Source organism: Carassius auratus, unplaced genomic scaffold, assembly GCF_003368295.1.
Source record: "Carassius auratus strain Wakin unplaced genomic scaffold, ASM336829v1 scaf_tig00045988, whole genome shotgun sequence".
Taxonomy (NCBI): Eukaryota; Metazoa; Chordata; class Actinopteri; order Cypriniformes; family Cyprinidae; genus Carassius; species Carassius auratus.
The window spans coordinates 25248-37607 of record NW_020526949.1 but is presented as its reverse complement, the minus strand read 5'-3'; the positions used below and the strand labels follow the sequence as shown (position 1 = coordinate 37607).

Here is a 12360-nt window from a genome sequence, read left to right as displayed (position 1 = left end):
CTAACAGAGTTAACAGACACTCTCCTCCGGACTCCCAGCACAGTCCCAGTGTAGTTCTGGTGTAACGATACCAAACTGTAACACACTGATGGAAGAGCTTCCATTTAAATAATGAATGTCCTGTTTCTGTAGATACAGCTAGCACAGTGGTTCACGAAGTACATCAGAAAGCCTTTCAAGTGTCAGCAGATCACACTGAGGCAAGGCATTGATATTTGGTCCGATGATGACTGACGGACAGCACAACATCGGAAACGTCAAATATAAAACTACAGCAGTGAACTTGTTCTGAATTCAGACGCGCTGATTCAATATTTACTTCTACACGACTTGAAAGCCCTTGAAATGTGAAGTGAACATCAAATGTAGGGCTTCGTAAACATTCAAATACTTACAAAGTTGGTTTTCAATAGAGTGAACAAGATTACACCGCAATTATACAGCATTTCCGCTTCACGTATTTTCACGGGTTTCACGGGTTTTTCATGCAAATGGTCTGCGGTAATACTGACAGGCTTCTGGAACGGCGGCTCCCATCAGAACATCGCGGAGGTGCGGATCTGTAAATGTGATTGCTTGATTTCCATTCACAAAGGCAGAGTGCTCGACGTTTCTTCTGCACATCTCATCTCTATAAAGAGCAAAGCAGAACTCTATACAAAAAAACTAAACAATAAAGAACTCTAAAATGCAACTGTAAAATAAAAGATATCTTTACAAAGTACATTGCACAACAAAAATAGCACTGAAGTGAAATTGAATTGAATGTAACAGCGGTGGGCCAGGAATGAACGTTTCAGCAATGTCCCAGCCTCGCAGGATTGACGGGTCTCGGTAACAAGACTGGGAGGAAGTTCACAACACTATATGACCTCAAAGCAGACAGCGCAGGGCTAGATATGTAAAAATATCCATGAAATTGAGTTTTTTTCCACATACGATGGTGATGGTGACCACGAGTCAGAGACCACAGACGCCAAACTGGGATGAAAAACTGAGTCGGGCCACATGCAACGTGAATGTGTTCTTTTAAAATCTACTGCAGGTGTGGCACTGACGAACGTGTTAAGCTTGTATGTGTGAAACTGAACGGCGAGCGTGTCACTTCTCCTGCAGCAGGGCCGGGATGTTGATGTTCCAGCCGATGGCCTGACGGTCGAAGCCGCAGGTGAACAGATTACAAGCTTGGTTCTCCTCGTTCCAGGCAGAGCAGCACACCATCCGCCGATGGCCCTGCGTGTCAAATGCAACATGGTGGTCAGGACACACAAAAAGATACAAAACACGCTAATGCAATAGTTAAAGGGATGTGGCTCAACACTTAGTGATGCTTATTGGTTTAAATTGTTTATAAATGTATGTATATTTAAATGTGCATTTATAACTGACACTGTTTAAAGTATACAAATGTATTCATATAAATATGTATTGAAATAGTTCACTTTCAATTTGAAAATAAAATGCAACTATAATAAAATATCGGTAACACTTTATAGTAAGGTTCCATTAGTTAATGTATTAACTAACATGAAAAAACAATGAGCAACAGCAACAGACCGTGTCTGTTGTGAGAGAGTTCAAAACAAAGCAGTTTGTCATATTCGGTTCGCGAACGAATCATTCGAGTGTCAGCAATATTAAAAAAGTTTAGTCATTTGTGGATTAATGCGTATTGGAGATGTAAACCGTTTCAAACGATTCATTTCGATTTGGTGACTGGTTCAAAAAGATCCGGTTACATCGAATGATTCGTTCGCGAACACGACATGGAAGAGAAGACAAAAATGAATAAAGTCGTCGTTTTTGCTATTTTTGGACCAAAATGTATTTTCGATGCTTCAAAATATTCTAACTGACCCTCTGATGTCACATGGACTACTTTGATGATGTTTTTCTTACCTTTCTGGACATGGACAGTAGACCGTACACACAGTTTCAATGGAGGGACTGAGAGCTCTCGGACTAAATCTAAAATATCTTAAACTGTGTTCCAAAGATAAACGGAGGTTTTACTGGTTTGGAACGACATGAGGGTGAGTTATTAATGACATAATTTAGATTTTTGGGTGAACTATCCCTTTAACAAGCACAACTTTTGAGATTAGTAATGCATTAGTAAATATTGAAATTAACTTTAAATAAGATAAACAATACTTCTTCAGCATTTATTAATTCTAAGTTCATGTTAAATAATGTAGTAAACTAATGTTAACTAATAAATCTTATTGTAAAAGTTTACCAGAATATTTGCTAAAAATGTAGCTGTAAATAAGAAAACATATTCCTAAATCTGATAATACATTACCATTCAAAATTTTAAGATTAGTATTTTCAGATTTTAAATGCATTACAGTAGAAAAAAGTTATTTTATATTATACCGTATTTTTCGGACTATAAATCGCACCTGAGTATAAGTCGCATCAGCCTCAAAATACGTCATGATGAGGAAAAAAACATATACAAGTCGCACTGGACTATAAATCGCATTTATTTAAAACCAAGAGAAAACATTACCATCTCCAGCCAAGAGAGGGCGCTCTATGTTTTCAGTGTAGACTACAAGAGAACTGAGCAGCACAGAGCGCCCTCTCGGGGCTGTAGATGGTAATGTTTTCTCTTGGTTCATGCCAAATTAATTTTGATAAATAAGTCGCACCTGACTATAAGTCGCAGGTCCAGCCAAACTATGAAAAAAAGTGTGACTTATAGTCCGGAAAATACGGTAATTACTATTATTATTGAAAGTATTGTTATATTGTATTTTAAATCAAATAAATGCAGCCTTTGTGACCATAAGGGAAAAAAAAATGTGTTAGTCAACTTGACAAACATGGAGCAAAAAGGTAATAATGAAACGCACCTGTCTGTTGCTCCGAGGGAGACGGGCCAGACGGACCCCGCTCATGTCGAACAGCCTGACCTGTCTGTTGTCATGTGGCAGAGCGATGATTCTTTGGTTCGCCGAGACACTTATCCTTCAGATTAGAACAATCAAGAAAACTAAATTATTAAAAAATAAGACAGCATCTATGCCAGACATCTTTGTTGACAAAGGTTATTTTCGTTCCCCTCGTTTAGACATTTTACAAATAACACATAGCATGTATTGCACTGGAAACAAGACGCTACAATATCTGTAAGCCATTTAATGCAAATAGTGTAAACACAGCTACCGTAGATACCATTTACTAAATGTAGACAGTCAAAAGAAAATATTATCCAAATCTTCCATACTATTCCTGGCCCCGAAGCCTGACTTCCCTTAGTTCTTTCAGAATATCTTGTTATTGAGGAATAAAGTTTCCCAATTTGCCAGAACTTTCTAAAACCGGCACAGCGCTGTCTCTGCTTGTTCAGAAACAACAGTCTCGGGAAGCGGTCTTACACCTCACCAACCTGCTGCTCTTACCTATTAACGGCTGAGTCGGTGCGGATGGTAGCAATCGGAGATCTCATGTTCTTCAAGTCCCACACCTTGACAGTGCGATCGTCACTTCCCGACACCACATTGTCCCCAACGGTGAACACGGCAGACGTCACCGTGCTGAAAGAAACAAACAGCTCGTCAACAAAACCTCTCTCACACTCACACACATCAAACATGCTTCAATGCACCTTGATGCAAAAACTGTCATCCTGAACAAATGTGCATGGTTTTCATGAAGTGCACGTAAGATTGTTCTGTATCAAACAGAAGTTGCAGAAGGTCAAGGATCGTGGCTGCTAATGTGAAGGACACCAATTTAATCCTGATCGTGAGTCGCTGCTGAAACCTGGTAGTGGGACGTTGTATGACCGAGATGACAAACTTGCTGCATAATAATTGTGTTCTTGAGCGAGACTCTTAACTCCGGAACTCTCCAGCAGGCTTTGTGCCTGAATTAAGTGTGACGTGGGACTTTGAACGAAATGCATCAGCAAATTGCCACATCCCCTAAAAGTAACCAGCTCAGCACTCAAGTATTCTTTGAAAGGAAGATTATCTCTTTTACTGGCATGAAATATTACCCCTACAGAGAAGCTAGAGAGTGCTCAGGGTGATTTGCTTTTCTCCACACTCTTAGGCCACGTTCACACAGTAGTAGAATAAGGTTGTCAGTCCTGTATTTGAGCCCTTAATACGGTTACGTTCACACACAGAACGGTTATTTACGGGTGTGGTGATCGCATTCTGTAACCAAACTCACAGCCATGAATTTTTAGAACAGTGACGGAGAAATGAGCTGTGTGTCATCTGAAAGTTTCAGATCCCGTCAGTTTTCCACCGGAGCCGCTCCTGTCAGTTTTGTGTTCTGTGCGCGACTTGAATGCTCCACTCTCCACCCAAATATAAAGCTGCTGTTGGTTAATGAACATTTGACAGATGAACTTGCGGCTCGATTGGATTCTTGTCATGTCACGAACTGATTAGACTAAGTTTTGTGGACGTCGCCATCTTTGATATTAGTTTGGTCACTGTCGCAATGGTTATTGGTAAGGAAAACAGGGCTTGTTCATCCAGACAATATTCGAGACGTTTAAGTTGCTGTGTGAACATTTCGAGACTCACACCTTTTAAGTAAATGCGGTTGTCAATCCCAAAAGCTGACAATGTTAATGTATCCTTATTCTTTGCAGTACCCAACACAACAGGATGCAGATCATGTGAATTCCAATGTCTGCATTCTCATTAGTAGCTTCTGTTTTATCACCAACAAATATTTATGCGTGACTCATGATCATCAGTGTCACTCCTAAAAGCCGATTCACACTGCACCAACAGAAGGCAACAAATGGCAACAGACACATTTTGTCGAGTTTCAGTGTGTTGTGGCGTCTGTTGCGGTCTACAGCGGCAATGTGGGCCTGCTGAACATTGTTGGGCAGTCTCAGTTTAAGCTGGCATGTTTACTGCCTGATGTATAGTGCCTAAAAATGGCATGCTCTGGCAGAACTTAGCGGTTCCAATCTGACTGCTTTGCTTCTACACAACTTTAGGATTTCAAGGTGGACAGGTTTGGGGCTGTTTCAGGGGGCTTCAGGGGCCGTTTACACAACGTTTTTACCCAGAAACTGGAAACTTTGTATGTGTTTTGCCTGTATGTTTACATGACAGCTGCGTTTTGGGGACTAAAAAAAATTATTTTTGAAAATGGGTTTCAAATTGCAAGTTTTCAAAAATGCCACCGTTATAGTTGCTGTGTAATCACCCAATAATGAAATCTTTGAAAATGGTGACATCATGCGTGTACATAGTACGTGTTATGCATGTAGACATGTGCAGTATGTGATATTAAAGGCAAGCGTGAACAAACATACACAACAATGGAGGAGTACATGGTACTGCTGTTGCTTCTCAAGAGTTAGCTAATGCTTCTTGATAAAAGTGTGGATTAAAGTTCTGTTTACTAACAGTGCCAACTACTGGCCTGGCATACATAATACAGTGTTTTTGGCCATTGTCACGGATATGTATAAATGTGAATCGTTTTGAAAATGTTGTTGTGTGTATGTGAAACTTTTTTTGTGCTTACGGATTCTATCGCTGCATACTAGTGTATCTCAATAAATTAGAATGTCGTGGTAAATTTCATTTATTTCAGTAATTCAACTCAAATTATGAAACTTTAAGTCTTTGGTTCTTTTAATTGCATCTTTTTCCTTACACTCAACTTTCTGTTAACATACTTGGATAAAGCACTCTGGGAACAGCCAGCTTCTTTGGCAATGAATGTTTGTGGCTTACCCTCCTTGTGAAGGGTGTCAATGATTGTCTTCTGGACAACTGTCCGATCAGCAGTCTTCCCCATGATTGTGTAGCCTAGTGAACTGAACTGAGAGACCATTTTGAAGGCTCAGGAAACATTTGCAGGTGTTGATTTGATTAGCTGTTTGCATGTCACCATATTCTAATTTGTTAAGATAGTGAATTGGTGGGTTTTTGTTAAATGTTGGCCAAAATCATTATAATTAAAAGAACCAAAGACTTAAACTACATCAGTCTGTGTGCATTGAATTAATTTAAAGGGGGGGTGAAATGCTATTTCATGCATACTGAGTTTTTTTACACTGTTAAAGAGTTGGATTCCCATCCTAAACATGGACAAAGTTTCAAAAATTAAGTTGTATGTTTGAAGGAGTATTTCTGTTCCAAAAATACTCCTTCCGGTTTGTTACAAGTTTCGGAAAGTCTTTTTCGAGTATGGCGCTGTGTGACGTTAGATGGAGCGGAATTTCCTTATATGGGTCTTGAGGGCACGTTTGCCGGAAGAGCGCGCGCTCCCGTATAGCAGAGCAGAGAAAGGCTGTGCACAGACAATCACTGATCAGAGCGAGAGCGTCGCGAAATGTTACAAAAGGAGTGTGTTTTTGGTTGCCAGGGCAAGACAACCCTGCACAGATTACCAAAGAAAAAACAGCATTAAGGGACCAGTGGATGGAGTTTATTTTTACAGAGCATCAACGGAGTTGTGCAAGTGTTTGTGTTTGTTCCCTGCATTTCTAAAATGCTTGTTTTACAAACAAGGCCCAGTTTGACGACGGATTTGCGTATCGTTTATTTCTTAAGGATGATGCAATCCCAACGAAAAAGGGTCACGATCGTGTGTTGGAACCACAGGCGGTGAGTAAAACTGCTTCAAATATCTCTGCCTCCTTGTTAGTGCGTCCCCTCCCATCGGAGACCCGGGTTCGAGCCCCGCTCGGAGCGAGTCGTTGCTGCTGCTGCTCTCGTTCAGTTTCAGCCTTCACAGCTGTCACAGCTTCCAAACGCTCTCAAAGCAACTGGCGCTCGTGATTCTTTAGCTCCGCCCACACGTCACGCCTCCAGGCGCTCGTGTTTTTCCGGGAAAAATCGGTACAGACTATCTCTCTCTTATGAATATAATAAAACTAAATACTTTTTGGAGTTATGAAGGATGCAGTACTACTCTATAGGTACTCAAGATTAACATGATATTGAGTGAAAACGAGCATTTCACCCCCCCTTTAACACACAAGTTTCAAAATTTGAGTTGAATTACTGAAATGAACTTTTCCACAACATTATAATTTATTGAGATGCACCTGTATTAGCAAGTTCAATTCTGATCAACTCTGTTGAATTGTAAACAATTACGGTCTACTATTTTATTTTATCTAATTTACTTCAAATTGCCATCTGTCAAAAGCTTTGACATCGACTGAAGCAGGGATGTTAGGAAAGGTAGAACTTAAAGAGTACCAGAAAGCCTAGCGACTCCAAAGTCAAAGTTGTCTATCTAAGGAATCAGACTTGAGGGCATGAAAAGAAGTGAGTCCGTATGAAAAAAAGATTGTCTGAAATTCTCACTGGTCAAGTTTCCTTTGTCAGAGTATGTTTAAAACAGAATTTAAAATATCTAGGCCTGCTTTCACAGACATGGCTTAGATTAAGCCAGTATTAAGGCATAGTTCAATTAGGACTACATATCACATGTTTAAAAATATGTCAGTGCATGTTTCTTTCAGGTAAAATAGCTCAAACATGTCTTTTAGTCTTAAGTCTTGTCTGTGAAACTGGGGGCTAAACTTTTGGAAGCATGATGATGCTTATCCTATTTAAAAAGTCAATGGCATGCAGAAATCTCAGAGCACAAATCCTAGCTTGCAATCACTTTAAGTGGCCAATTCTTGGCCAGAATAAGCTGCATTGTGGACCAGATTTTATAATGATGTGAAACAACAAAACTTGGGACTTCTGTGTTGAAGCTTGAGTTGCTACAGGAATTGAATCTTCCCAACAAATTATATCATTGTGAAATTAAACTCATCTTTCCCTGGTTGGAAGGACCACCCTCTGCTCCTGTACAGGGCATGAGAACACCAACAGCTGAGGCAAAATGAGGCGGAGAGAGTGTGTGTGTGATTTGAGACAGTCTGGGTGAACAGCAGGAATGTCAGCAACCCTCAGGGTCACAGCGCACATTTAACTGCTCCACTCAGCACACACACTTCCATTTAATGGACCTTAATATTTCTAATCTATCACATCATTCCCTGCTGACATTTCTCTCTTCTTTGTATTCCCTTTTCCCGAAGAGTGAGGGAGAGAAAAATGGAGAAAAAAAAGAAAAAAAAAAACTGAAGTGGTGCTCGGCTTGCCTCTAGCCATGCTAATTTGAATTGACATGATATTAAGCTTTAATTAGGGGCTAAATTCTGCTGCATTAAAGATTTGGAGTTGGGTTTGGCTGTATTTAACAGCTTTACTTGGCTCGCTCCGGCACAGTTCACATCCAAAGTGAAGCGTGGAAACACTTTCTGACATTGTGGGTTGCCACCGGAAAGCAAGGGTGGGGGCAGTGGTGGGGCCGATAATAGATTAAAAGCTTGATTAAAATCCTATTACAACTCAAATGATATTTTGGGAATGTTCCGTTCCTCCTGGGACCACTGACAAGCAAGGTCAAGACTCATTAGAGGAAGAGCTGCATGTGCATTTAATAGTGATGCAATGCTGGAGTATGAGCTTTATAAAACAATGGCTAAAGTACTTGCATGTGGTTAAAGCTCTTGCTGATGATGGGGAATGTCTTCAAGATGGTTTGAGGTGTATGAAATTCATAGCTGTGAATTATAATTACGTGACATACATTTAAAACTGAATTTATTATGTATCCACAGTAGTGTCCAAACCCAAACTGGCATGAATTTCTTTCTTCCATGGACACAAAAGAAGAAGCTACTGTCAACGCCAAGTTTCTGAAGTCATATGACCAAATCCCATTCAATGCTCTTAAGTCTTATTTGTGCCTTCACATAAGAAAATATATTTAATATAACTCTGGTATGAGACACACAACTCCCACTGGAATTAGGTGTAAATTTCCATTTCCATGCATTGAATGATAACAAACACATGTGACAATATACACTCACCTAAAGTATTATCAGGAACACCATACTAATACTGTGTTTGAGCTTCTTTTGCCTTCAGAACTTCCTTAATTCTACGTGGCATTGATTCAACAAGGTGCTGAAAGCATTCTTTAGAAGTGTTGGCCCATATTGATAGGATTGCATCTTGCAGTTGATGGAGATTTGTGGGATGCACATCCAGGGCACGAAGCTCCCGTTCCACCACATCCCAAAGATGCTCTATTGGGTTGAGATCTGGTGACTGTGGGGGCCATTTTAGTACAGTGATGTCATGTTCAAGAAACCAATTTGAAATGATTCGAGCTTTGTGACATGATGCATTATCCTGCTGGAAGAAGCCATCAGAGGATGGGTACATGGTGGTCATAAAGGGATGGACATGGTCAGAAACAATACTCAGGTAGGCCATGGCATTTAAACGATGCCCAATTGGCACTAAGGGGCCTAAAGTGTGCCAAGAAAACATCCCCCACCCCATTACATCTCCACAACCAGTGGTAACAAGGCATGATGGATCCATGTTCTCATTCTGTTTACGCCAAATTCTGACTCTACCATCTGAATGTCTCAACAGAAATCACCAGAGACTCATCAGACCAGGCAACATTCTTCCAGTCTTCAACTGTCCAATTTGGGTGAACTTGTGCAAATCGTAGCCTCTTTTTGATATTTGTAGTGGAGATGAGTGGTACCCGGTGGGGTCTTCTGCTGTTGTAGCCCATCTGCTTCAAGGTTGTGTGTGTTGTGGCTTCACAAATGCTTTGCTGCATACCCCGGTTGTAACGAGTGGTTATTTCAGTCAAAGTTGCTCTTCTATCAGCTTGAATCAGTCGGCCCATTCTCCTCTGACCTCTAGCATCAACAAGGCATTTTCACCCACAGGAATGATGTTTTTCCCTTTTCACACCGTTCTTTGTAAACCCTAGAAATGGTTGTGCGTGAAAATCCCAGTAACTGAGCAGATTGTGAAATACTCAGACCGGCCCGTCTGGCACCAACAACCATGCCACGCTCAAAATTGCTTAAATCACCTTTCTTTCCCATTCTGACATTCAGTTTGGAGTTCAGGAGATTGATTAGATAATTGCATTAATGAGAAATTGAACAGGTGTTCCTAATAATCCTTTAGGTGAGTATAAGATTTAGTTGCGTTCAACAGAAGAAAGTCACATGGGTTTGGAAAGACATAAGAGTAAACTGAACTATTTCTTTAAGATTAAACAATTAGAAGTTCTGTCTTGATCACAGGTTCATAAATAAGTCTGTACTAGCCTTTTGGCCTCCAGCCTGAATCTTTAACTGCCAGACTGAGTCTGAGTAACAGGAATAGGTGGGCTTGTCATGTAGAATTTGCATGATGTCTCAAAGGAGACACCAGCTGTGATATTTCTTCAGTGAGAAACCCATTTTGACACATTCCCCAAGACAGCAGGTGCGTCTCCCTCTGTCTGTGTGAAATCGAGCACACTGGCGATATTCTCCTAAGCATCCTGACAGACAGATGAAAGCTCTGACAGGAAATGCCCTGCAGATCAAAGAGGACCGAGGCAGCGAACACCACGGGCTCTTGTGCACAGCAACGCTCCTGTCATGTTTCATTTGTACTGCAACACTCATTAGCATCAGCACCATCATTAGATGTTTAGGAGGAGTCATTCCAGGCCCTTTTGAGTGCCAGCATGAACAAATTCACACTTAAATACATTTTTCCATTCAAGTCAAGTATCAAATCAAAAGGCGAAGTCCGAGTCAAGTTCTCTTTTGGTCCCAAATACAAAACCAGGTTTTTCATTGACCTGGTTGATCCAGTTTAGCCAATAATCACAATATTTGTATGACATGGGTATTATCATCATGCAATTCAAAACAAGATGGAATAGATTTCATGTGCATATCTAGATATATTCAGTTGTACGACACTTTACATCTCTGGTCACACTCCAGTGTCCATAAGCACCAGCATTCACTAGCTGGCTCTAAAAGTGCTACTCTTTAAAGTTTTCAATACTTGTGCTGCTAGAAGCAGAAAAACAGTGGGCCAAGGCTTGAATGTTTCATCTAAGAGTCCATATGTCGTAATGTTGTGCTCATGGTGTGTCCCAATGCTCTGGGTTAGTGAAGTGAGACAGGCATATGTCAAATGTACTGAGCTAAACTACACTCATTACTAGAAACTGTACAGCCGTTTAAGAGCCTCAGTCTGCATAAAACAGACATAAATCCTGTTCTTACATATTCTAAGAGTAAAACATCTGTAAGGACTGTCCACAAAAGACCATTCAGATGGATACCACTGGTATCGGTTGTCTAAATCCAGCTACAGTGCTGTGGAAAAAGTATGTACACCCCATGAAAACTATAGGTATTTATGCACCATAACAAAACATGCTGATAGTGGATTAGAAATTTACTGAAGGGTGCGTTCACTTAAAAACACAAATTAAGACATTTTAATGAAATCTGACAATTTCAGTCCCTCCACACATTCCTTTCACCCAAAACTCTGACGCTTCAAAAAGTTAATAAAGACATTAATCAAGTAATCAGTGAGTTATTTTATTCAAATATAAACATGACATGCAAGGTTTGTTTTTGCACATTATGCAAGCAATGTACTTTGAAATTATTTCGGTTTACCATATTTAATGTGATCTATGTTTGTACTTTGATCAATGTTTAATAAAAGCCTAAATTAAATGTCTCCATCATATAAAAAAGTAATCATGCATCTTTAGAAAACTAAGATTCATGCACTTTTTGTACAGTCAATGTTTTGGGTGCATCAACTTGAGCGGACAGACAGAAATCACTCGCGTTTTAATAACTTCATTCGTGTTTAAAACATGAATTAAAGTCTCATGGTGTTGGAAGGACATGAGGATCACTAAAAGATGACAGAATTTTCATTTTTGGTCAAACACACTGTGAAAAAAAGTATAATAAATAAAAAATTTCTGAAGTATGTCCAGTTAACAAAAATTAAGTCAATGTTTTACTTTCTGTTTCTCTGTGATTATTTGGGAAATGTATTGATTTCTGCGTGTAAATTGTTTCAGTGTAAATCCTACATCAGTTTTCACTGTATTCCAGTAATAAACAAAAAACAGCATTCTTTAACGAATTGCATTTTTAAATAGAAATGCTAATTTCTTGTCTAGAAAATGTTAATGAAGCAAAAAGGTTACATCAAATTTCCCTTGTTATGTGTTACATTTTATCACACTGACCCAAAAATACTATCGCATCAAGTTTCCAGTTTTATCAAAATGCCTAGATATGTTGAAAATGGAGCAAATGTTTCATAGGGTGTACTAACATTTTCAGGGACATTCTTCAAAGAAAATATGGTTCATCAACACACTTTTGAGAAACAACTAAATATTTAATTAAAAAACACAAAAAGTTGTATTTTAGAGTTGCATTGTCAATTTTTTTTTTTTTAAGGCTTATTTAATGCTGTGTGGAGATGGATTTTGGACTTA

At 39.5% G+C, this 12360-nt stretch overlaps 1 protein-coding gene across 3 annotated transcripts in view; it reads right to left on the bottom strand.

Moving 5' to 3' along the window:
* Positions 1-906: 906 nt before the first annotated feature.
* LOC113088271 (WD repeat-containing protein 37) overlaps positions 907-12360 on the bottom strand; it is a 35587-nt gene continuing 24133 nt past the window's right edge. For 2 of the 3 annotated variants that reach the window (XM_026255731.1, XM_026255730.1), the window contains 3 exons: positions 3411-3545; positions 2862-2976; positions 908-1233 (listed from right to left, as the gene is read on the bottom strand). In XM_026255731.1, coding sequence (XP_026111516.1) covers positions 1102-1233; positions 2862-2976; positions 3411-3545 — 382 coding nt within the window. In that variant the 3' untranslated portion in view covers positions 908-1101. Of the gene's footprint in view, positions 1234-2861; positions 2977-3410; positions 3546-12360 lie in introns of all 3 variants that reach the window. The other variant, XM_026255732.1, reaches the window with a different exon arrangement.